Source organism: Scyliorhinus torazame, chromosome 3, assembly GCF_047496885.1.
Source record: "Scyliorhinus torazame isolate Kashiwa2021f chromosome 3, sScyTor2.1, whole genome shotgun sequence".
NCBI lineage: Eukaryota > Metazoa > Chordata > Chondrichthyes > Carcharhiniformes > Scyliorhinidae > Scyliorhinus > Scyliorhinus torazame.
This window is the reverse complement of record NC_092709.1, coordinates 73,649,612-73,675,742: the sequence shown is the minus strand read 5'-3', so window position 1 is coordinate 73,675,742 and position 26,131 is coordinate 73,649,612. Positions and strand designations below refer to the sequence as shown.

The window sequence follows — 26,131 nt, the reverse complement described above, 5'->3', positions numbered from 1 at the left end:
TTTTTTAAAAACCTAACGAGTGAGGAAACGTGGAGCCATGTGAGAATGTGTGAAGGAGACTACAAACATGGCTCTTGCTCTAACCCAGGCTCATTTAGAAGTAGACAATACAACCATAACAAATTTGAAAAGGGTTCATAAAGCTAAATTGATGAAAAAAGTTGAAGTAATTGAAAGCCTAGCAACTCATTTAAATATACAAGCAGAGTCAGACAGACAGAGTATTTCAAGAAGAGGGGAAATTGAATTAGCTAAACTTCAATTACAAAGAGAAATAGAAATGTGAGAGATTTCCAAAGGAAACTGGAAATGCAAAAGTTAGCAATGGCAGACACCGAAAAAGAGAGAGAACATCAAATTAAAATGCAGTGAATTGCAGTGGTGCAACAGCCGGCTGAGTAAGAAAGTAGTTCTGGACATAAATCTAGTGGGGAGATGTATAGATTTGTATAAGCATTTCCAAAATCTCAGAGTGTGTCAGACTCTGTGGTAGTTTAAGCCCCTTCTCTGAAATGGGAGGGGTAGAAGGGACCTTTATGTACTTAGAACTCCAAGACTGCCTTCTCCATGGATATGAGTACCTGGAAAAAGATCAATGTTCTTCCTGTCTGGTGCAGAAAGAAGAGTTTCTGGGCATCTGGTTGTATCGGTTAGCATTGTTGCTTCACAGCGCCAGGGACCCATGTTCGATTCCTGGCTTGGGTCACTGTCTGTGCGGAGTCGGCACGTTCTCCCCATGTTGCTTAGGTTTCCTCTGGGTGCTCCGGTTTCCTCCCACAAGTCCCGAAAGACCTGCTTCGGTGAATTGGACATTTTGAATTCTCCCTCACTGTACCTAAATAGGCGCTGGAGTGTGGCGACTAGGGGATTTGCTCAGAAATTTCATGCAGTGTTAATGTACACCTACTTGTGACACTGATGATTATTATCAAGGTTTTTGAATTTGTGTGAGGCATGCTGATGAGTGCATGATTGAGGATCACTTGCAGCGAACAGTCAGCAGAAGGAAAACATCATTGGCGAGTGACAGCACGGTGACCACAAGAAAAGTGCACTGAATTCTCTATACAGTCAGGTGATAAACAGTATATTGCAAATGAGTGCAACAGCAACTCAGTACACGTGAAGCTTGCAGGAAAATCAACTAGACGATTTTGGGCTGGTTAGTGTTTCAAGGTGTAATGCAGAAAAGGTGACAGTGACCCACATCTTCTGGTCAGCTTTGATACTGCATGCATTGCTGCTGTCTTCAAAGATTTCTGCATCCCGACCATAATGCATTATTTCAGCCAGCACTTCTAGCTCAGTCATCCTGCAGAAGTCCGTTGAGCAGAGGAGAAGCAGGAAGTGGTGGAAGCAGTGGTAATGTCACTAGATTAGTAATTCAGAGGTCCAGGCTGATGGGGACCGGAGTTCAAATTCCACTACAGCAGCTTGTGGAATTTGAAATCAGTTAATAAATCTGGAATTTCAAAAGCTGGTCTAATGGTGACCACAAAACCAGTGTTGATTCTTGCAAAAACTCACCTAGTTCATAAATACCCTTTATAGGGAAGGAAATCAGTCGACCTTTCCTGGTCTGACTTTCATAATGCCCTCAAGATCCAAAGCAATGTGGTTGACTATTTAAATGCTCTCTGAAATGGCCTAGGAAGCTACTCTGCATTGGCAGCTACAAAGTCTAAAAAGGAATATTGAAACCTTACAGTGGACCGCCCAGCAATCGACCGAGGCACCAGAAATGACAACAGCATGCCCAACCCTGTTGACCCTGCAAAGTCATCCTTACAGCTGGGGGCTTGTGCCAAAAGTATGAGAGCTGTTCCACATTTAATCAAGCAACAGCCTGACATAGTCATGCTCATGGAATCTTACCTTATAGACAATGTTCCAGACATCACCATCCCTGGGTATGTCCTGTCATGCCAGAAGGATTGACGTACCTGAGGTGGTGGCACAGTGCCATACAGTCGGGAGTGAGTTGCTGTGGGAACCCTCCACATCGACTCTGGATCCTGGTGAGTCTCATGACATCAGAGCGCACTTGGGAAAGGAACACGCCTACTGGTTCACCACACACTGGTTCCCCCTCGGCTGATGAATCAGTACTCCTCTATGTTGGACACCGCTTAGAGAAATCACCTGTGTGTGGCAAGGGCACAGTATGTACTCTGGGTGGGGGACTTAAACGTTCATCACCAAGAGTAGCTTGTTAGAAACTACTGGACGAGATCTAAGGACATAGCTGCTAGACTGTGTTTTCGGGACGTAGTGAGGGAATGAACAAGAAGGAAGAGACATACTTGACCTCATTCTAATTAATCTTCTCATAGATGCATCCTCTCTTGACAGCATTGGCAGGGGTGATCACCTACCAGTCCTGGTGAATGCAAAGTTCCGTCTTCACAAGTGGTATTGGTGGTCACCTTTCAAAATTCTATTGGCTCTGAAATGGTTCCTGCAGATTGGAAGGTGGCAAATGTAACAACACTGTTCAGGAAAGGAGAGGGAGTGAAAACTGGGACTACAGACCTCTTCTCCTGACATCAGTAGTAAGGAAATGCCAGAATCTATAATACAGGATATAATAACAGGACACTCAGAAAATAATAAGATTGGGCAGAGTCCAAAATTTGCAAGCGAAATCATGTTGAATAAATCTGTTAGGAGTTTTTTGAGGATTTAACTAGCAGAATTGATCGGGAATAGCTCTGCCTCACACATCCAAAGATGTGCAGATAAGGTGGATTGGTCACACTAAATTGCCCAGTAATATCCAAAGGTTAGGTGGGATTGCTGGGTTACGGGGATAGGGTGGAGCTGTGGGCTTAAGTAGGGTGCTCTTTCAGGGGCCGGTGTAGACTTGATGGGTCGAATGGCCTCCTTTTGCACAGTAAATTCTATGATTCTCTGGCTGCTCCCGTGGATCCTCCCCGGGATCATCCTCCAGCCCCTCCTGATCCTCATCCTCCTCAGACAAGGCTGCATGTTCCTCCTCCTCCAGCATGTTGCCTCGCTGCTGTGCTAGGTTGTGGAGGCACAGCATACCACCACCAAACGGGTGACCCTCCGGGGAGTGTACTGCAGTACAACCAAAGCAGTTGAGGCATCGGAACCGTATTTTCAGCAGTCCAGTGCACCGCTCAATGACAGCCCAGGTGGCCACATAGGCCTCGTTATATTGGGTCCCTGCATCTGTCTCTGGCCTCATTGGTGTCATTAGCCAGGATCTCAGCAGGTACCCCTTCTCTCCCAAGAGCCAACCAGTCATCCTGGGATGTCCCACGAAGATGCCAGGGGTCTCCAACTGCCCCAGGATGTAGCTTGAGGCTGGACACCACCACCTGGATGTTCGCTGGGAAGCGTGCACACCCGTGCTTGATCTTGAGCTGGTGGTCGCACACTGGTTGCATGTTCAGGGAGTGGTACCTCTTCCTATTAATGAAGGGTACCCGGGCTGCCGGTGCACGCAAAGCAACATGTGTCCCCTCTATGACCCCCTGGAACTGGGGCATCCCAGTGATGGCAGAGAATCCTGCTGCCCGGGCATCTTGATGGGCCTGGTCCAGGTCAAAGTTTATATGATCAGCCGCCAGGGAAAACCAGACATCTCTAACCTTGCGGATGTACTTGTGGGCTGTTGGTTGGGATATGCCGCATAAGTTCTCGTTCGAGCCCTGGAATGAACCCGAGGCATAAGTTCATGACTGTTGTTACCTTTACGGCCCCCCCACCCCCCGGAGCGGGTATCCTGCTTCTCCATGTGATGCTAAGTCCGAAAGGATGTGGCACACAGATGCTGCACTGTCACCTTGTTGAGATGCTGCCTCAACATCTCCTCAAATGACCAGCGATGCCTGTACATCTTGGGCCTCCATCCCTCCCTGGCCTGATGGGCGGCCGGGTCATCGGGGTCTATGGAGGCCCCCTACACGTGGGCTGCCGCCTCAAGCCGCTGGACGCTGCTTTCTCTGGCGTCTGGCCACTGCGATGGCAGCTGCTGCAGGGTCTCACCATAAAACATATACACACACACATATATATACACACATGTATACACTGCAGGGTCGACATTACGTGATATGTGGAAGGGATTGGAAAGGGTGAGGAACTGGCAATCAGGTAGGTTTTCTATCCCGAGACCATCTGGCCCCCAAGCCTCCCTCAGCCTTCCATTCCCTGACATCTCTCAGGGTGCCATTCAATGAGCCGGTTGTGCTGTGGGTCGCCATCCTGCACGTGCGCACCTGGCCACTGGACCCCAGACCGGGAACATTACTTTGACCGGGCTTGGGTTCCCTCCCCAATCTACACACCCACCCTCTGGTCGCGGGGTTGTCCCCTGTGCTGAGGTCCAGCTCTTGGGTGTTTGACTGTTGGCTGCTGCCTCTGTGTTGTTGATTCCTCCAGTGGTCAGGCAAAATGTACAGGCCTCACAGCCTGATTGGGATGCTGGGCAGTAACACTCGCCACAACATGGTATGTCTACCCATAGGAATCTATTTGGGAGCAGTGGAGTGCTCACATAACTAACATTGCCAATTCCCTATTAGCAATAACCTTCAGTTGTGCAGCCAGAGGCCACCACAGTCGGTAGGGGTTAAAGTGACCGTCACCATATTACCACGGACAGGGCTTTGTCCTGGAGGTGTTCGGTGGATGGACAGGCAGCAGGTGAAGTTGCCCCAGGTATGGGTATACACAATCTGGTGGGTTGGACCATGTTGGACTTCCAGGTGCTGTGCCCATTACCACCCCCCCCCCAAAAATCCAGGGGTGACACCCCACAAGTGGCAACTGACCCCTCCCCCGAACGGGCCATCGTTGCCTGGGGGCTCCGTGTGGTAGTCACCACTGATGTATTATACAGTGTGTGTGTGTATATATATGTGTGTGTGTATATATGTTTTATGGTGAGGCCTCTGTACTACAGATACGGGGGTAGATCCCTGCCTGCTGGCTCTGCCCAGTAGGCGGAGTATAAATATATGTGCTCTTCGTACAGCAGCCTTTCATCAGTAGACAACGCCAAAAGAGACTTCGAACATTGGCTAGTTTGTTTTGAAGCTCACATCGGGTCTGCGCCAGACCCAATCCCAGAAGCACAGAAGCTCCAGATTCTGTACACGTTGCTGAGCTCCAATGTTTTTCCCCTCGTCCAGGATGCGCCGACCTACGCAGAAGCCATGGTGCTACTGAAGGAAAATTACGCTCAGCGAACCAACAGAATCTACGGCCGGCATCTCCTATCCACGCGGCGCCAACTTCCTGGTGAGTCTGGAAGATATCTGGCGTGCCCTACTCGCCCTAGTGAGAGACTGTGACTGCCAGGCCGTTTCTGCCACTGAACACTCAAACCTACTGATGAGAGGCGCGTTCGTAACGGGCATAGGGTCTGACTACATTCGCCAGCGCCTCTTAGAAGGGACCATGCTTGACCTTGCGGCGACCAAAAAACTAGCGCTCTCGCTTACTGTCGCATCAAGCCACGTTCAGGCCTATGCCCCCGATCGTGCGGTCCACCCCCCTCTGTGCATCGTGGACCCTGCCGACGGCCACCCCATCGTGGACCCCATCAGCGATAGCCCCCAGCCAACCCCACGCCTGCGCTGCGTGGCAGCCAACCAACCCCGGGGGACCCAAATGCTACTTCTGTGGACAGTCAAAACACCCCAGCAGCGCTGCCCGGCACGGAGTGCCCTCTGCAAGGCCTGTGGAAAGAAGGGACATTTCGCTGCAGTGTGCCAGGCCCACTCAATTGCTGCTATTGTCCCGGCACCCCCCACGTGCGGTCAGTGGGCGCCGCCATCTTCCCCTCCTCAGACCACGTGAGGCCCGTGGGCGTCGCCATCTTACCCGCCTCAGGACCCCTGCCTGGCGGGCACCTCATCAGGTCGCTCATCGCCTGCAACCGCCGATGACCAGCTGCGTCTCGCCTCAGTCACGATTGACCAGTCTCGACTGCACAACCTTGCGACCGCTTCGACAAAGGTGAAGGTCGACGGGCACGAGATCTCCTGCCTTCTGGACTCCGGGAGCACTGAGAGCTTCATCCACCCCGATACGGTAAGGTGCTGCTCCCTTGCGGTACACCCCGCTAACCAGAGAATCTCCCTGGCCTCCGGATCCCACTCAGTGGAGATCCGGGGGTACTGCATCGTCCAGGGCGTGGAGTTCAGTGGCTTCCGCCTCTACGTCCTCCCCAATCTCTGCGCTGCCTTGCTACTCGGCCTAGAGTTCCAGTGCAACCTCCAGAGCCTAACCCTGAAATTTGGCGGGCCCTTACCACCCCTTACCGTTTGCGGCCTCGCGTCCCTCCAGGTCGATCCGCCTTCCCTTTTTGCAAACCTAACCCTGGATTGCAAACCCGTCGCCACCAGGAGCAGACGGTACAGCGCCCAGGATAGGACCTTCATCAGGTGTCTGACGTCCAGCGGCTGCTGCGGGAAGGTGTCATCGAGGCCAGCAACAGCCCCTGGAGAGCCCAAGTGGTGGCGGTGAAAACTGGGGAGAAAAACAGGATGGTCGTTGACTACAGTCAGACCATCAACCGGTACACACAGCTCGACGCTTACCCCCTCCCACGCATAGCTGATATGGTCAATCAGATTGCACAATACCGGGTCTTCTCGACGGTGGACTGAAATCTGCCTACCACCAGCTCCCCATTCGCAAGGCGGACCGCCCGTACACCGCGTTCGAAGCAGACGGCCGCCTTTACCACTTTTTTCGGGTTCCCTTCGGCGTCACCAATGGGGTCTCGGTCTTCCAACAGGAGATGGACCGAATGGTTGACCGGTACGGACTACGGGCTACCTTCCCGTACCTGGACAACGTCACCATCTGCAGCCACGACCAGCAGGACCACAACGCTAACCTTTCCAAATTTCTCCACACCGCCACTCTTCGCAACCTCGCGTATAACAAGGAGAAGTGCGTGTTCAGCACGAACCGATTAGCCATCCTTGGCTATGTGGTCCAGAATGGAGTTCTGGGGCCCGACCCCGATCGCATGGTCCCCTCATGGAGCTCCCCCTCCCTCACTGCCCCAAGGCCCTCAAACGATGCCTGGGGTTCTTTTCGTATTACGCCCAGTGGGTCCCAAACTATGCGGACAAGGCCTGCCCACTCATTCAATCCACCATTTTCCCACTGATGGCCGAGGCTCACCAGGCCTTCAACCGTATCAAGGCCGACATCGCCAAGGCCGCGATGCACGCGGTCGACGAGACGCTCCCCTTCCAAGTCGAGAGCGATGCATCAGACATCGTTCTGGCTGCCACCCTCAACCAGGCAGGCAGGCCCGTGGCATTCTTTTCCCGCATCCTCCATGCCTCCGAAATTCAACACTCCTCCGTCGAAAAGGAGGCCCAAGCCATCGTTGAAGCTGTGGGGCATTGGAGGCATTACCTGGTCGGCAGGAGATTCACTCTCCTCACTGACCAACGGTCGGTTGCCTTCATGTTTAATAACACACAGCGGGGCAAGATCAAAAACGATAAAATCTTGAGGTGGAGGATCGAGATCTCCACCTACAACGACGAGATTTTGTATCTCCCCGCTAAGCTCAACGAGCCCCCCGATGCCCTATCCCGAGGCACATGTGCCAGCGCACAAGTGGACCGACTCCGGACCCTGCACGACAATCTCTGTCACCCAGGAGTCACCCGTTTTTACCACTTCATTAAGGCCCGCAATCTGCCCTACTCTATCGAGGAAGCCGGGGCTATCACAAGAGACTGCCAGGTCTGCATGGAGTGTAAACCGCACTTCTACCGGCCAGACCATGCGCGCCTGGTGAAGGCCTCCCGCCCCTTTGAAGGCCTCAGTGTGGACTTCAAAAGGGCCCCTCCCCTCCACCGACCGCAACACTTACTTCCTCAGTGTGGTAGACTAATATCCCCGATTCCCCTTTGCCGTCCCATGCCCCGACACGACGTCTGCCACCGTCATCAAAGCCCTCAACACCATCTTCGCTCTGTTCGGTTTCCCCGCCTACGTCTACAGCGACCGGGGATCCTCATTTATGAGCGATGAGCTGCACCAGTTCTTGCTCAACAGGGGCATTGTCTCGAGCAGAACGACCAACTACAACCCCAGGGGAAACGGGCAGGTGGAGCGGGAGAATGGGACGGTCTGGAGGGCCATGCAGCTGGCCCTACGGTCCAGAAATCTCCCGGCCTCCCGCTGGCAGGAGGTCCCCCCCCCCAACGCACTTCACTCCATTCGGTCGCTCCTGTGCACCGCAACGAATGAAACCCCCCCCCCATGAACGTCTCTTTGCCTTCCCCAGGAAGACCACGGGTTTCTCTCCCAACGTGGCTGGCAGCTCCAGGACCCGTTCTCCTCCGTAGACACGTGCGACACCACAAGGCGGACCCGTTGGTTGAGAGGGTACAGCTTCTCCACGCCAACCCGCAATACGCTCACGTAGTGTACCCCGACGGCCGCCAAGACACCGTCTCCCTCAGGGACCTGGCACCAGCCTCTCCTCCCCCAGCGCACCCCACTGCAGCCCCCGCTCCAGGACAATCCGTCCTCCCCTTGCTCCCACCAGGGGATGAAGATGATTTTGACACGCTCCCGGAGTCACCGAAGACCAAGCCAACGCCTGACTCGCCACCAGCACTGCGGCGCTCTCGACGACAGATCAAGGCACCGGACCGCCTAAATTTGTAATATGCTGTGATTTTTAAAAGCAACTTGCCTGTATATAGTTATCCACCACCCCCGCTGGACTCATTAGGCGGAGTATAAATATATGTGCTCTCCGTACAGGAGCCATTTCGTCAGCTGCTGTAGGAGGCCACACATTTCTGTGTAATAAAGCCTCGATTACATTCTACTCGTCTCATCGTAATTGATAGTGCATCATTCCCCCACCCACCCGAAAACTGGGGCAGCAATCCCGTTGCCTCCGGGCTGATTGCCTGGTTTCGAAGATGGCTGCTCACCTCCTCTGATGCCCATTGTGCTAGTTTCACATTTTTAAATTGGTGTGCTGAAGGGCATGACCTTTCGTTGGGGAGCTGGTTAGATCATGGGAGGCCGTTCGATAGGGAGTCCTACATGATAATGGGGTGGAGATTGGCTGTAATCGGTGATTATTTGTTTCTTGCCACATTGCAGCGGGATCCAGATCTTGCCAACGGGAGTAGGCCGGTTAGATCCGAAACGGATTGCCGCCCGATGCGGTTTCCAATTTCGACTTCTCCTGTGACCTAACTGGCTCACGTAGGTTGGTGCCCAGTGCGATGAGGCCGCTAGACCGCGCCCACTGACAATTGAACCTGAACTAGAGAGGCCTATCCAAAATGCCTCGGCTATTACATTCACTTTGGATAACGTAGAAATTATACCTTATTGCTGGGTAATAAATACATTTTTGTGAGATTTATTCGTGGGATGTGGGCATTGTTGGTGAGGTCAGTTTTTATTGCCCACCTTCACATTGAGAATATGGTTGAATACCGCTTCCTGAATTTCTGCAGTCTATGTTGTCAGAACACCCATAGACCTGTTAGGAGGACAGTTCCAGGATTTTGACCGAGTGATGATGAAGGAATGGCGATCTAGTTCCAAGGCAGGAAGGTGTGTGACTTGGAGGGAACGTGCATTTGGTGGAATTCCGTGCTTCTGCTGCCCTTGTCTTTCTAAGTGGTCGAGGTCGTGTATTTGGTAAGTGCTCTTGAAGGAACCTTGGGGAGTTGTCACAGTGCATCTTGTAGATGGTACACACTGAAGTGGCTTTGCTTTAGTGGTGGCAGGAGTGAATGTTTAAGGTGGTGGATGAGGTGCCAATCAAGCATCAGTGATGTCCTGGATGGTGTTGAGATTTTGAGTGCTGTTGGAACTGCACTCTCCAGGCAAGTGGAGATTATTTCATTGTACTCCTGACTTGTGTCTTCTACATGATGGGCAGGCTTTGTGGAGTCGGGAGGTGAGTTACTCTCTCCAGAATTCCCAGTCTCTGACTTGCTTTTGTAGCCACAACAGTTACGGCTGGTCCAGTTCATAGATAATTCGCAACAAATCAACCACTTGTATATACAGTTCACAAGTGTAGGATTATACAATAGCTTCCAGTTTAACTTGGAAGTATTAATATTTTACTTAAGTTATTCTAAATTATGTGTAAATCAGAAGTGTGGGAACATTTTGTGAGATATAACATGTTTATTATTGTTTTGTCATATAGATTCAAAGTACCCTTTGTGACCATGACAGCAGAAAGCTTGGACATGACAAATGGTTCCAATAAACTTGGTTCCGTGACCCAGAATGAAGCTGCACTACTTGCTTTGATGGAGCAGACAGGCTATACTATGATACAAGAAAATGGACAAAGGAAGTTCGGTGGACCACCACCAGGTAGGAGTAAATTGTGAAAATTGGTGCTGGAATGTCTGTAAGGTTCTCAATTTGCCAACTTAAACTTCAACAGATTGACAGAAAAACTACAGTGTACAAAATTGAGGTGTCTAGATAGGGGAGACAGGATTCCACTAGCTTAGGGGTTAATTACCAGGGGCCATAGATGTAAGGTGATTATTAGAAGGATTAGAGGAGACACGAGGGAAAACTTATTCACCCAGAAGGTGGTAGGCACCTGGAATTAATTGCCTAAGTTGGTGGTTGAAGCTTGAACTCATAACTCATTTAAAAGTTACCTGGATCTGCAAAGAGTGCTGTAACCTGCAAGACCAGGTACTGAAAGTGGGTTAAAAATGAGCAGATAGTTTCTTTTTTCTCTTTTTTGGCCAGTGCTGACATGTGTCTGAATGGCCTTTTTCTGCACCGTAACTTTGCTTTGGTTTTAAACAGCATAAATGGTGAAAATTAAAGAACCTCCATGAAAATTCCATGGATAATTGAAGATGGAATCATTTCTTATAAGATTTTAGCTCCAACAATACATGCATTACATTGTCTAGGATTGTATCTGCTGGTTCTTTCTAGCACTGATCTTGCTGGAGTTTGTGGTAAGGAACATAATTTCTCTGTGGTGGTGAGTCCATAACACTACTTGTGCATTTTGCTCATATTCTCTTCTCCCAGAGTATGTACCTGTTCTTGGCTTTGATGTTCCTTTGGATAGCGTGGTACAACTTCAATGTCCGATTATTTCTTGAGGCGTGCCTGTATTGCACTGTGGTAAACACCACTAGTGGTATATTGTATGTATTACGGCACTGCCCGTATATTACAGGTACGACGGTAAATCCCTGCCTGCTGACTCCGCCCAGCAGGCGGCGTATAAAAGTGTGCTCTCCTGCGCTGCAGCCTTTCTGGTTCCAGTTACAGGAGGCACAACATCTTGTTCAATAAAGCCTCGATTGTTCCACCATTCTCGTCTCGTGGTAATTGACGGTATATCAATTTATTGAACCAGATTTTAAAAGATGGATTTCCTCATCAAGCATGATCGCCTGCAGTTGAGCCCTCACGCAGCCAACCTTCGACCACTGGCTAGCCTGCTTCGAAGGCTACCTCAGAGTAGCCACTGAAGAACCCTCGGACTCGCAGAAGCTCCAAGTACTCTACTCACGGGTGAGCCCTGACATTTTCCCCCTCATCCGGGATGCGCCCACCTACTCAGAAGCAATGACGCTCCTGAAGTGCTCCTGAAGGGACATTACGTTAAACCGGTGAATCAAGTGTACGCCAGGCACCTCCTGGCCACAAGACAGCAACTCCCTGGGGAGACTCTGGATGATTTCTTATGGACCCTACAGATCCTCGGTAGGAACTGTGACTGCCAGGCAGTTTCGGCAGTCCCAACACACCAAACTTTTAATTAGAGACGCTTATGCCACGGGCATGAAGTCTACGTACATCCGCCAGCGACTATTGGAAGGGGGTACGCACAATTTCACGGAGACTAGGCAGCTTGCTAATTTATTAAAAGTGGCCTCCCGTAACCTGCAGTCCGACACCCCCGACCGCACGGCACCCTCGTGGGCATCGTGGCCCCACCAGCTGCCGATTCCAGCTCACCGCAAGCCTGCGCCGCGCGGCAGCTAGCCAACTCTGGGGGCCCCAAGTGTTATTTGTGTGGACAAAGCAAACACCCCAGGCAGCGCTGCACGGAGCGGAGCGCGACCTGCAATGGGTGTGTGAAGAAAGAGCACTTTGTTTCCGGTTGCCAGGCCCGGTCGGTCGCCGCTGTTTCCAGACTCGGCATTTCTACACCCCCCACGTGCGATCCAGGGGCGCCGCCATCTTCCCCTCCGCAAGCCACGTGCGGCCCGTGGGCGCTGCCATCTTCCCCTCCGCAAGCCACGTGCGGCCTGTGGGCGCTGCCATCTTCCCCACCGCAAGCCACGTGTGGCCCGTTGCCTCCGCCATCTTTGATGCCGCCCACCATATGCGCCCCGTGGGCGCCGCCATCTTCGGCGCCATTTTGGACTGTGCCTCAGGACCCCTGCTCGTCTGGACGTTCGCCACCTACTGCTACCTCCGCCACCGCTGATCAGCCCAGGACCTCCCGGCATCTTCCGCAGCTCGCCTCCATCGCCCTGGATTAGTCTCAGCCCCGCAACCTCGCGACTGCTACGACGACGGTGAAGATCAATGGGCACGAGACAACCTGCCTCTTTGACTCCGGGAGCACAGGGAATTTCATCCACCCCACTATGGTAAGGCGCTGCTCCCTCCCGGTACACCCCGTCACCCAGAAAATCTGCCTGGCCTCCAGATCCCATTCCGTTGAAATCCGGGGGTACTGTATCGCAACCCTCACCGTCCAGGGCGTAGAGTTCACCAACTTCCGGCTCTACGTCCCACCTATGCGCTGCCCTGTTGCTCGGCCTGGATTTTCAGTGCCATCTCCAAAGACTGACTTTGAAATTCGGCGGACCCCTACCCCCCTCAGTCTGCGGCCTCACGACCCTTAAAGTCGATCCACCTTCCCTGTTTGCGAACTCACCCCAGACTGCAAACCCGTTGCCACTAGGAGCAGATGGCACAGTGTGCAGGACAGGACCTTCATCAGGCCGGAGGTCCAACGGCTTCTGCGGGAGGGGACCATCGAGGCCAGCAAGAGCCCCTGGAGAGCTCAAGCAGTGGTAGTGAAAACTGGGGAGAAACACAGGATGGTCATTGACTACAGTCAGACCATCAATCGGTACAAGCAGCTCGATGCGTACCCCCTCCCATGCATATCTGACATGGTCAATCAGATTGCACAGTATCGAGTCTTTTCCACCGTAGACTTGAAGTCCGCCTACCACCAGCTCCCCATCCGCCCGGAGGACCGCCAATACACTGCGTTCGTAGCAGATGACCGCCTCTATCACTTCCTTAGGGTTCCTTTCGGCGTCACCAATGGGGTCTTGGTCTTCCAGCGAGAGATGGACCGAATGGTTGATCAGTACGGGCTGTGGGCCACATTCCCTTACCTAGATAACGTCATCATCTGCGGCCACGATCAGCAGGACCACGACGCAAACATCAAAATTCCTCCATACCACCAAACTCCTTAACCTCACCTACAATAAAGAGAAATGCGTGTTCCGCACCAACCACTTAGCCACCCTTGGCTATGTAGTGTAAAATGGAGTCCTAGGGCCTGACCCCGACCGCATGCGCCCCCTCCTGGAACTCCCTCTTCCCCACTGCCCCAAGGCCCTGAAACGTTGCCTGTGGTTTTTCTCCTATAACGCCCAGTGGGTCCCTATTTATGCAGACGAGGCCCGACCACTCATCACATGCGCACTTTTTCCCCTGACGGCTGAGGCCCGCCAGGCCTTCAACCACATCAAGGCGGACATCGCCAAGGCCACGATGCACGTGGTCGACGTGTCCCTCCCTTTCCAAGTGGGGAGCGATGCATTGGACGTGGCTCTGGCTGCCACCTTCAACCAGACGGGCAGGCCCGTGGCTTTCTTTCCCGCACCCTCCATGCCTCCGAAATTCGGAAATCCTCTGTTGAGAATGAGGCCCAAGCCATTGTGGGAGCTGTGCGGTGTTGGAGGCATTACCTGGCCGGCAGGAGATTCACTCTCCTCACTGACCAACAGTCGGTTGCCTTCATGTTTAATAATACACAGCGGGGCAAGATCAAAAATGACAAGATCTTGAGGTGGAGGATCGAGCTCTCCACCTACAACTATGAGATCTTGTATCGTCCGGCGAAGCTCAATGAGCCCGGGCTCTCCACTATGACCTCTGCCACCCGGGGGTCACCCGGTTCTTCCATTTTGTCAAGGCCTGCAACCTGCCCTACTCCATTGAGGAGATCAGGACCGTCACCAGAAACTGCCAAGTCTGAGCAGAGTGCAAGCTGCACTTCTACCGGCCAGATAGAGCACACCTGGTGAAATCCTCCCGTCCCTTTGAACGCCTCAGCATGGACTTCAAACAGCCCCTCACCTCCACCGACCGCAGTGTGTACTTCCTCAACGTTGTTGATGAGTTCTCCCGGTTCCCCTTCGCCATCCCATGCCCCGACATGACTTCTGGCACGGTAATTAAAGCCCTGTACAGCATCTTCACTCTGTTCGGTTTCCCCACCTACATCCACAGCGATCGGGGATCCTGTTTCATGAGCGATGAGTTGCGTTCGTTCCTGCTCAGCAAGGGCATCGCCTCGAGCAGGACGACCAGCTACAACCCCTGGGGAAACGGGCAGGTGGAGAGGGAGAACGGGATGGTCTGGAAGGTCGTCCTTCTGGCCCTGCGGTTTAAAAATCTCCTGGTTTCCCACTGGCAGGATGTGCTTCCTGACGCGCTCCACTCCATCCGGTCGCTCCTTTGCACCACCACTAATGAGACCCCTCATGAACGTGTTTGCCTTCCCCAGGAAGCTCACCTCCAGGGTCTCGCTCACAATATGGCTGACCGTTCCAGGACCCATCCTCCTCCGGAAGCATGTGCGGAGCCATTAATTGGACCCCCTGGTCAAGAAAGTCCACCTCCTACATGCAAACCCGCAGTATGCCTACGTGGCACACACCGATGGGCGCCAAGACACCGTCTCCCTTCGGGACCTGGCACCCGCTGGGTCTCCACCCATGACCCCTGACCTGACACCGCTCCCCCCCCCCCCCCCCCCCCCCCCCCCCAGTTGCCTCATTCACCCCTGCGCCACTCACCCTCCCTCCAGCGAACCTCACCGCAGCCCCCACCCCAGCAGGATCCGTCCTGCCACTTGATCCACTTTGGTGACGAAGACGAGGACAATACGCTTCCAGAGTCGCAGGTGACTAGGTCGGCGCCCACATCACCACCAGGACTGAGGCTATCACGGCGGAGGCTCAAAGCCCCCGCCAGACTTAACTTGTAATGTTTCCATCGCCCCCGCCGGACTCTTTCTTTAACAGGGGGTGAATGTGGTAAACACCACTAGTGGTATATTGTATGTATTACGGCATTGCCCGTATATTACAGGTACGACGGTAAATCCCTGCCTGCTGGCTCCACCCCAGCAGGCGGCGTATAAAAGAGTGTGCTCCCCTGCGCTGCAGCCATTCTGGTTCTAGCTACTGGAGGCACAACAGCTTGTTCAATAAAGCCTCGATTGTTCCACCATTCTCGTCTCGTGGTAATTGACGGTACATGCACAAAATTTGAATGTACATCATAAAATTTAACAGTAATAATCGTAACCATGAAATCTGAGTTGAACATCAGTGATTTCTGAACGTGTTTTTTCAACCTTTTAAAGGTGAATGGAGGAAGCACCTGGCATGACCAGACCATATAGAAATCATTAAGTTGCTTTACTTAACAGTGAGTGAATGTATGGAACCATTACAGCTGGGCTAGTTGATTGCCATGAACAACAATAATAATATGAAAACATTTTTAAATGCTGAAAATTGTCATCCTGTTGGGCAATATTTATGGAAAGAGAAAGAGTTAACATTTCAAGTTATGGACCTTTTCATCAGAACCATTTGTGTCCATGACCTGAAACATTAACTGAGCATGCTGAGGTGGTACAGTTCAAAGAAACCCTTGATAATTGAGGTCAGTCGCATGTCCATCTATGGTCTCCCTTGGGGAGAATCAGCAGTCTTCATGATGTAATCATAGCTGCAGCACTGCATGGACGTACAAATTAATCAAGCATACATACAGGAGGTCACCTTAGTTCCTGAGTAACTAGCCTCTGATTATTTGTGGTTGCCTGAAGATCGGCCTAGTACAGGATGAATGTATGTTGGCTACTGATCTGATGAAATGCATGACCAACATGCTCGTCGGGCCATGGTTGCCACACAATAGCTGCACACTTGTAGACTGGTAGCCCTCGTGGCTCCCATATCTCTCCCTGTTGTCATGAGGACCGGCATTTATATATGGTTGATGCTGTCTTAGACCATAAGATGTAGGAGCAGAATTAGGCCATTTGGCCTATCGAGTCTGCCCTGCCATTCAATCATGGCTGATATGTTTCTCATCCCCTTTCTCCTGCCTTCTCCTCATAACCCCTGATCTCCTTATTAATCAAGATTGGGAATTCTGCTGTCCCAGTAAAGCCACATGCTCATGATTCCTGCTTGTTCCTCCTGAGGGAGAAAACAGTGTACTTTTCATGAATAGATGGAACGACCTGCACGGCTTCTGCATGCTCTGACTGACGGCGTTCACCAACTCCATCTACAAGTTTGCTGATGATATGACCATAGTGGGCCGGATCTCGAATAACGACGAGTCCGAATACAGGAGGGAGATAGAGAATCTAGTGGAGTGTTGTAGCGACAACAATCTCTCCCTCAATGCCAGCTAAACTAAAGAGCTGGTAATTGACTTCAGGAAGCAAAGTACTGTACACACCCCTGTCCGCATCAACGGGGCCGAGGTGGAGATGGTTAGCTGTTTCAAATTCCTAGGGGTGCACATCTCCGAAAATTTGTCCTGGTCCACCAATGTCGACGCTACCACCAAGAAAGCACAACAGCGCCTATACTTCCTCAGGAAACTAAGGAAATTTGGCATGTCCACATTAACGCTTACCAACTTTTACAGATGCACCATAGAAAGCATCCTATCTGGCTGCATCACAGCCTGGTATGGCAACTGCTCGGCCCAGGACCGCAAGAAACTTCAGAGAGTCGTGAACACCGCCCAGTCCATCACGAACCTGCCTCCCATCCATTGACTCCATCTACATCTCCCGCTGCCTGGGGAAAGCGGGCAGCATAATCAAAGATCTCTCCCACCCGGCTTACTCACTCGGGCAGAAGATACAGAAGTCTGAGAACACGCACGAACAGACTCTTCCCCACTGCCACCAGACTCCTAAATGACCCTCTTATGGACTGACCTCATTAACACTACACCCTGTATGCTTCATCCGATGCCAGTGCTTATGTAGTTACATTGTATATGTTGTGTTGCCCTATTATGTATTTTCTTTTATTCCCTTTTCTTCTCATGTACTTAATGATCTGTTGAGCTGCTCGCAGAAAATTACTTTTCACTGTACCTTGGTACACGTGACAATAAACAAATCCAATCCAATATGTTCGAGGTGGGGGACTTCCGGTGGTGCCATGATGGAGTAGGTTGCACATGTGGTGGCTCCCACTTGGGTCGGACCTTTTCCCTGATTTTTTTCTTGGATTTTACTTGGAAAATTGATAGTGGACGCGACTGTGAGGAGGAATCCCACACCAATACATGGATAGGCAGACCAGAGTGCTCGCAAAGGAAGAAATAGGCGAACAGGGAAGGCCTGGGTTGAAGCTGCAGCAGGAAAAAGCATGGCGGACGACCAGAGTCCTGGCTCGACGACCCAGCGGTCGACTGAGCAGTTGATGAAGTTTATTCAAGAGGGCTTCGCCAAGCAGAAACAGGAATGCCTGGACCCGATTAGGGAATCGATTGCTCGGCTGGGACCGAGATTGGATGCTCCGGATTGGGCTATCCAGAAAGAGAAGGCGCACTGACCGAGGATGAGGAACACCAAACAGCAATGGAGGTGGAGGTGGGGATGCTGAGAGACCAGCAGAAAAGGCTCCAGGAGACGGTGGAGGATCTAGAGAATAGGTCCCGCCGGCAGAACTTGAGGATCGTTGGTCTCCCGGAGGGCTCCGATGGAGTGGATGCAGGGGCATATATAGCGGGTATGCTCTAGAAGCTAATGGGGGATGGGACATTCACCCGACACTTTGAGGTGGACAGGGCGCACACAGCACTAGCGAAGAAGCCGCGTGTAGGTGTGCCCCCCCCCAGGGTGATGGTGGTGAGATTGCACAGGTACCTGGACAAGGAGCGTATTTTACAGTGGGGCAGGCAGACACTGAGCCGTAAGTGGGAGAACAGCATCCTGCACATTTACCAAGACCTGAGCGCGGATGTAGCCAGGAAAAGAGCGGGGTTCAATCAAGTAAAGTCGACCCTTTTCAAGGAGAAGGTGAAGTTTGGACTGCTGTATCCGGCCCGTCTTTGGGTCACCTATGAGGAGCAACATTTTTACTTTGAGTCGCCCGAGGAAGCGATGGACTTCGCCAGAAGGAAAGGGCTGGCAGGAGACTGAGGTGTTTGAACTTTGCTGCAGTGTTCACGTTAAAAATGTTTTTGTTTTTGGACTATATTAGTAATGCCTTATGTATCAATCTTGGAGCTGCCGTGTATTTGTGTAAGTTAAAGTTTGCATTTGCACTGGTGGGGAATGGAGGTGAGAATTTTCAAAGTGGGGTTTTTCTTTTTGTTTCCTTCTGTTAACTGGGCTGGGAATGTTTTCTCTTGCATATGTGTGTCCGAGCGGGGGAGGGAAGTGGGGGGAGACGGGGGTGGGGTGGGGTTGGGGGGACAATAGGTGGGAAAATGTTTGGCGCCATGGGTGGGGGCTACCAAGCTAGCTGGGCGGGCTGGTTCACGGAAGCGCAGTGGGGGGTGAGCAGATGTTATGTTTATTGAAGGGGGCTGTTTTTACTGTGCTGTTATTTAGGGGGGGGGGGAATTGCACTGCTGACGGGGGAGGGACTGTTGCTGGGGAACAAAAGGGATGTCAGGGACGGAGGTTGCCTGGGGGCGGGCCTGCGGGTCGCGGGGCGTGAGCTGGAGACTGGCCTAAGAAAGGTGATGGCTGATCGGCCGAGGGGGGGGGGGGGGGGGATGGGAATGGGAAGCCCCCTGACCAGGCTGATCACATGGAACGTTAGAGGGTTAAATGGGACGGTTAAGAGGGCACGCGTGTTCGCGCATTTGAGGGGATTGAAGGCAGATGTTACAACAGACGCATCTTAGGATAACAGATCAGACTAGATTACGGAAGGGATGTGTCGGGCAGGTATTTCACTTGGGGCTGGACTCTTAAGATTAGAGGGGTTGCGATCCTGATTAATAAGCGAGTGTCATTTGAGGCGGGAAGAATAGTTGCGGATGTGTGAGGTCGTTACATCATGGTTAGTGGGAAGCTGGAAGGGCTGCCGGTGGTACTCGTGAACGTTTACACGCCGAACTGGGCTGATGTGGACTTCATAAGGAGAATGTTGGGGAAGATCCCGGACCTGGACTCGCATAAGTTGGTCATGGGGGGGCGGGCACTTTAACACAGTCATTGACCCAAGGCTAGACTGGTCGAGCTCAAGGACAGGCAGGGCGCCAGCAATGGCAAAGGAGCTAAAGTGGTTTATGGAGCAGATGGGAGTGGACCCATGGAGGTTGGGGCGGCCAAGAGTGAAGGAGTTCTCTTTCTACTCACACGTACATAACGTGTACTCCCGGATCGACTTTTTCATTTTGAACAGGACTTTACTGACGAGGGTAGTGGACACTGAGTATTCAGCGATCACGGTCTCGGATCATACCCTGCACTGGGTGGACTTACAGGTGAGCAAGGAGGGTGGCCAACGTCCGCATTGGAGATTGGATGTCGGACTGTTAGCGGATCAGGTGGTGTGCGGGGGTGAGTGAGGAAATGTATCCAAAACTATCTGGAAGTTAATGACATGGGAAGTCTCAGCTGCAATGGTCTAGGAGTCGCTGAACGCGGTGGTCAGAGGGGAGCTGATTTTGATACGGGCCCACAGGGAGACGATAGATAGGGCAGAGACGGATCGACTGATAGGGGAAATATCTCTGGTCGACAGGAGATATGCTCAGACCCCAGAGGCAGGGCTTTTAAGGGAACGATGGAGGCTACAGGTGGTGTTTAGCTTGTTAACTACAGGGAAGGCGGTAGAGCAGCTGAGGAAGGCGAGGGGGGCGATATATGAATATGGATAGAAGGCCAGCAGAATACTTGTGCAGCTGCTCAGAAAGAGGGAGGCAGCCAGGGAGATTGGGAAAGTGAAGATGTGGAGATGCCGGCGTTGGACTGGGGTGAGCACAGTAAGAAGTCTTACAACACCAGGTTAAAGTCCAACCGGTTTGTGTCGATGTCAAAACAAACCTGTTGGACTTTAACCTGGTGTTGTAAGACTTCTTACTGGGGAAAGCGAAGGACAGAGACGGGAACTTGGTCGGAGATTCAACAGGGGTTAACAGGGCGTTCAAGGAGTTTCATAGCAGGCTATATGAGTCGGAACCCCCAGCTGGGCCGGTGGGGATGAGGCAATTCTTAGGGGGTGCTGAGGCTCCCAAGGTGGTAGAAGGGCTGGGGGCCCCGAGCGGGATGGAAGAAATAGCAGAAGGGCTGAAGGCCATGCAGGTAAAGCCCTGGGACCGGACGGGTTCCCAGTGGAGTTTTATAAAAAGTTCTCTGGGATGCTGGGGTTGCTGCTGATGAGGACTTTTGATGAGGCAAGGGAGCGAGGGGTTCTTCCCCCAACGATGTCACCGGCCACGATCTCACTGATCTTGAAGCGGGAGAAGGACCCGGAGCTATGCGGGTCCTACAGACCGATCTCCTTATTACATGTTGACACCAAATTGTTGGCCAAAATCTTGTCCTCTAAGTTCGAAGACTGCGTTCCAGATGTGATTGGCGAGGACCCGACGGGATTTGTTAAGGGCAGGCAGTTGGCGGTCAACGTTAGAAGACTGTTGAATGTGATCATGATGCCCCCAGAGGGTGGTGACGTGGAGGTAGTGGTCGCAATGGACGCTGAGAAGGCATTTGATCGGGTGGAATGGACCTACCTGTGGGAGGTGCTGGGGCGGTTTGGGTTTGGACGGGGCTTCATCGACTGGGTTAGGCTGCTGTATCAGGCGCCAGCGGCGAGTGTACGGATGAACAGGTTGACATCGGGCTATTTTCGGCTGCACCGGGGGACGAGGCAGGGATGCCCCCTTTCCCCACTGCTGTTTGCGCTGGCTATAGAGCCGTTGGCAATTGCGCTGAGAGCCTCAAGGGGCTGGTTCGGGGAGGGGTGGAACACAAGAGTCTCGCTATACGCAGATGACGTGCTCCTATATGTTTCTGACCCACTAGAGGGGATAGGGGAAATTGAGGATTCTGGGGAAATTTGGCCAGTTTTCGGGTTATAAATTGAACATGGGGAAAAGTGAGATGTTCGCGATCCAGGCAAGGTGGAAGGAGAGGCGACTGGGGGAGTTGCCGGTTAGAGTGGTAGGGGGAAGATTTCGTTATCTAGGCATCCAGGTGGCACGGGAATGGGAACGGCTACATAAGCTAAATTTGACCCAACTGGTGAACCAAATGAAGGAAGACTTCCGAAGATGGGACATGCTCCCGCTAGCACTGGCTGGGAGGGTCCTCCCGAGATTCCTGTTTGTTTTTTGAGTGTCTCCCCATCTTTATTACAGGCGCCTTTTTTAAACTGGTCAACAAGGTGATCTCTGGCTTTGTATGGGCGGGCAAGAACCCGCGAGTAAAAGGGGTGCTGGAGCGTTGGGGGGGGGGGGGGGGGGGCGGGGAGGCGGGCTGACGCTGCTGAACTTTAGCAATTATTATTGGGCGGCAAATATAGCCATGATTAGGAAGTGGGTGGTGGGGTGATGGTCGGTGTGGGAACGAGTAGAGGCGGCATCATGTAAGGGCACGAGTTTGGGGGCATGTTCCCACCCGCACGTTACTCCACCAGCCCCGTGATGGTGGCGAGCTTGGGAGTCTGGGAGCAATGGAGGAAACATGTGGGAGCAGAGGGAGCATTGGTCTGGTTTCCAATCTGCAATAATCATCGGTTTCCCTGGGGAGGCTGGATGAAGGGTTTCGGAGATGGCAAAGAGCAGGGATCGAGAGGATGGGAGATCTGTTCATGGAGGGGAGCTTTCCCAGCCTGAGGGAGCGTGAGGAAAAATTTTAATTGACGGGAGGGAATGTGTTTAGGTACCTGCAGGCGCAGGACATCCTACGCAGGCAGGTCTCAACCTTCTTGCTCCTACCACCAAGGGGGATATAGGACAAGGTAGTTTCCAGTGTATGGGTGGGAGAGGGGAGGGTTTCGGATATCTATAAAGAACTCATGGGGTCAGAGGAAACGCGGACTGAGGAGCTGAAACACAAATGGGAAGAAGAGTTAGGAGGAGAGATAGAGGATGGTCTCTGGGCGGATGCGTTGAGTAGAATCAATGCATCCACATCATGCACCAGGCTCAGCCGGATACAATTTAATGTCGTTCACCTACCCTTGTAATGTGCTGATTGACTTGGATGAATCTCAAATGCATTTGGTTGGATGGTCAGTTGTCAATCATCAATGTGCAACATAGCTGTAGATATGTTGCTTTTTAGATGCTTGTCGTGTGTTGGAATGTGAGTTATACTTTTAATCAGCTCTGGTTTCTGCTGTTTTTTCTGCTGACTGCTATATTCTGTACAATGGTAGAGTCATGTTGGCATGGTGCTTATTTTGACCTTGATCAGATCGTGGTAATGAAACTGATTTAAACTTTTGCAAGACTGTTCATTAGAACAATGGACAGTTTATAATGTCAATTTAACCTTTCAGTAAAAATGTTGCATTAGCTTCTAGCTAGCCTGTAGATGTTTCAAATTCTTTCTTTTGTTGCTGCAAGCTGTGTTTTTGTAATCTAAAGTTATGCTTGAAGTCTTATGATGAAATCCATTTTAAAATGGATTTCAAACTGGTCTTTAGTATTTACATTAAAATGGCTAAATCAATTTACCTATCAGAAATAGCTGGTTCCAAACGACACAGGTTGCAGGCCGAATTTAGGGTGCTGACTACAGGCAAGGCTGTAGAGCAGCTTAGAAGGCGCGATTTATGAGCATGGGGAGAAGGCCAGTAGAATGCTTGCGTGACAACTAAGGAAGAGGGAAGCGGCTAGGGAAATAGGGAGGGTAATGGATGGGGAAGGTAATCTGGTGGGTGACCCGGCAAGGCTGAACAAGGTCCTTCGGGACTTTTATAGGAAGCTGTACGCTTCGGAACCGACGGGGGGGGGGGGGGGGGGTGATGAGGTGATTCCTGGATGGACTGACCTTCCCAAGAGTGGGGAGGGGGTTAGTGGACGGACTGGAGGCCCTGGTCAGGATCAAAGAGGTATTGGGGGGCCTGAAGGTCATGCAGTCGGGTAAAGCCCCGGGGCCGGACGGGTATCCGGTGGAGTTCTACAAAAAATCTGCCGGGATAGTGGGGCCGGTGCTGGTCAGGGTCTTTAATGAAGCAAGAGACAGAGGGAGTTTACCCCCGACGATGTTGCAGGACACCATCTCGCTCATTCTGAAACGGGAAAGGACCCGGAGGCTTGTGGGTCATACATGCCGATCTCTTTGCTCAACGTCGATGCCAAGTTACTGGCCAAGATTTTGGCGACTAGAATTGAGGACTGTGCACCGGATGTAATTGTGGAGGACCAAATAGGGTTTGTAAAGGGGAGGCAGCTGGTGGCCAACCTAAGAAGGCTGCTCAACGTGATTATGATGCCCCCGGAAAGTAGGGAGATAGAGATAGTCGTAGCCATGGATGCTGAAAAGGCTTTTGACCAGGTCGAGTGGGATTATCTGTGGGAGGTACTAGGTTCGGGTTTGGGGCGGGGTTCATCGACTGGGTTAGACTATTGGATCAGGCCCCGGAGGCGAGTGTAAGGACGAACAAGACGACATTGGACTACTTTAGACTGCACCGTGGGACAAGACAGTGCTGCCCTCTCTCCCCACTGCTGTTTGCGCTGGCCATAGAGCCGCTGGCAATTGCACTGAGAGCTTCTAGGGGCTGGAAAGGGCTGGTCCGGGGCAGAGTGGAACATAGAGTCTCGTTATATGCAGACGATCTGCTGTTATATGTATCCGACCCAATGGTGGGGATGGACGGTATTATGGCAACCCTGAGGGAATTTGGCCGGTTCTCTGGATACAAACTGAACATGGCTCAGAGCGAGTTGTTTGTAATTCAGGCGAGGGGACAGGAGAGTAGGCTGAAGGGGTTACCGTTCAGGCTAGTGGGGGAAGAGTTTTCGATATTTGGGGATTCAGGTGGCAGGGGACTGGGGCAAGCAAGTTGCATAAGCTCAACCTGTCCCGACTGGTGGAACGAGTGAGGGAGGAGGTCCGGAGGTGGGGATGCACTCCCGCTGTCATTGGTGGGGAGGGTGCAGACTGTTAAGATGACGATTCACCCGAGGTTCTTGTTTATTTTTCAGTGTCTCCCCATCTTTATCAAGCGGTCATTCTTTAAGAGTCTGAATAAAATTATTCTGGGATTTGTATGGGCAGGGAAGTCCCCGAGGGTGAAGAGGGTGATGCTTGAAAGGAACAGAGGAGAAAGGGGGCTGGCGTGGCCGAACTTCAGCAACTATTACTGGGCGGCCAACAAAGCGATGATAAGGAAATGGATGGTGGGGTCGGTTTGGGAGCGGATGTAGGCTGCTTCGTGCAGGGGCACTAGCTTAGCAGCCCTGGTCACAGCGCCTCTGCCGCTTCTGCCGGCACGGTATTCCACCAGCCCAATAGTGGTGGCAGCTCTTCGTATCCGGGGCCAGTGGAGGAGGCATGTAGGGCAGGTAAGAGCATCGGTGTGGACCCCAATCTGCAGCAACCACCGATTTGCACCGGGGAACATGGACGGGGGCTATCGACTGTGGAGGAGGGTGAGGATTGTAAGGATGGGGGATCTGTTCCTGGAAGGGAGCTTTCCGAGCATGAGGGCGGTGGAGGAGAAGTTTGGGCTGGCAAGAGGGAACGACTTTAGATACTTTCAGGTGTGGGACTTTGTACGCAGACTGGTGCCGTCCTTCCCACGTCTCCCGCCGAAGGACAGGGTAGTTTCTAAGGGAGAGGTGGGAGAGGGTTGAGTCTCCGACGTCTACAAGGAACTAAAGGGAGCTGAGGGTGGGTGGGTGGGGGGGGGGGTGGGGTAGATGGAGGATGGTGTCTGGGCAGAAGCACTGAGCAGAGTAAACACGACTGCAACATGCGCCAGGCTCAGCATGATCCAGTTTAAGCTCCTGCACCGGGCCAACATGACGGTGGCCCGGATGAGCAAATTCTTTGGGCTGGAGGACAAGTGTGCTAGATGCGCCGGAGGGCCGGCTAACCATGTACACATGTTCTGGTCGTGCCCTAAACTCGGGGTATTGGCAGGGATTCGCAGATGTCATGTCCCGGGTATTGAAAACTGGGGTGGTAATGAGCCCTGAGGTGGCAATCTTTGGGGTTTCGGAGGACCCGTGAGTCCAGGAAGAGAGAGAGGCCGATGTTCTGGCCTTTGCTTCCCTGGTAGACCGGCGACGAATACTGTTAGCATGGAGGGACCCAAAGCCCTCGAGGGCTGAGGTATGGCTATCGGACATGGTGAGCTTTCTTGGCCTAGAGAAAGTCAAGTTCGCCTTGAGAGGTTCGCTACTAGGGTTCGCCCGAAGGTGGCAAGCCGTGGTACCTATGTTTAATTTGTGTCTTGACTTTTTTTTGTACTGTACAATATCACTTTTTCTATATGCCTAAAATACCTCAAAATTGTTTGTTTAAAAAAAAAAGAAATAGCTGGTTCCCTTCAGTGGGTGATGGGGATAGGGTGGCAGTGTGGGGATAGGGTGGAGGTGCGGGCTTAGGTAGGGTGCTCTTTTCAAGGGCCGGTGCAAACTCGATGGGCCGAATGGCCTCCTGCACTGTAAATTCTGTGATTTGAAGAGCCATTCCAGTCACAGCCAGCTTACTGTGGGCACAGAATCGGTGTTTTCTTTGATTTTAAGTAGCAGCAAACAGCAGTAAGTCAAAAGCATCTCACTTGTAAGCCTATGTCTAACACTGAAACAAAACTCAGCTGGTGCAAAAAGACCTAACTGGTGCTGCTTAATGTCTATTCAGCTGGAA

At 52.1% G+C, this 26,131-nt stretch overlaps 1 protein-coding gene across 1 annotated transcript in view; it reads left to right on the top strand.

The window, feature by feature from the left end:
• The first annotated feature begins 10,204 nt into the window (after positions 1 to 10,204).
• Positions 10,205 to 26,131, top strand: part of rbm46 (RNA binding motif protein 46) — a 155,873-nt gene continuing 139,946 nt past the window's right edge. Inside the window, exon 1 of the mRNA XM_072495805.1 lies at positions 10,205 to 10,371. Within this exon, the coding sequence (XP_072351906.1) occupies positions 10,221 to 10,371 (151 nt within the window). The 5' untranslated portion in view covers positions 10,205 to 10,220. The remainder of the gene's footprint in view (positions 10,372 to 26,131) is intronic.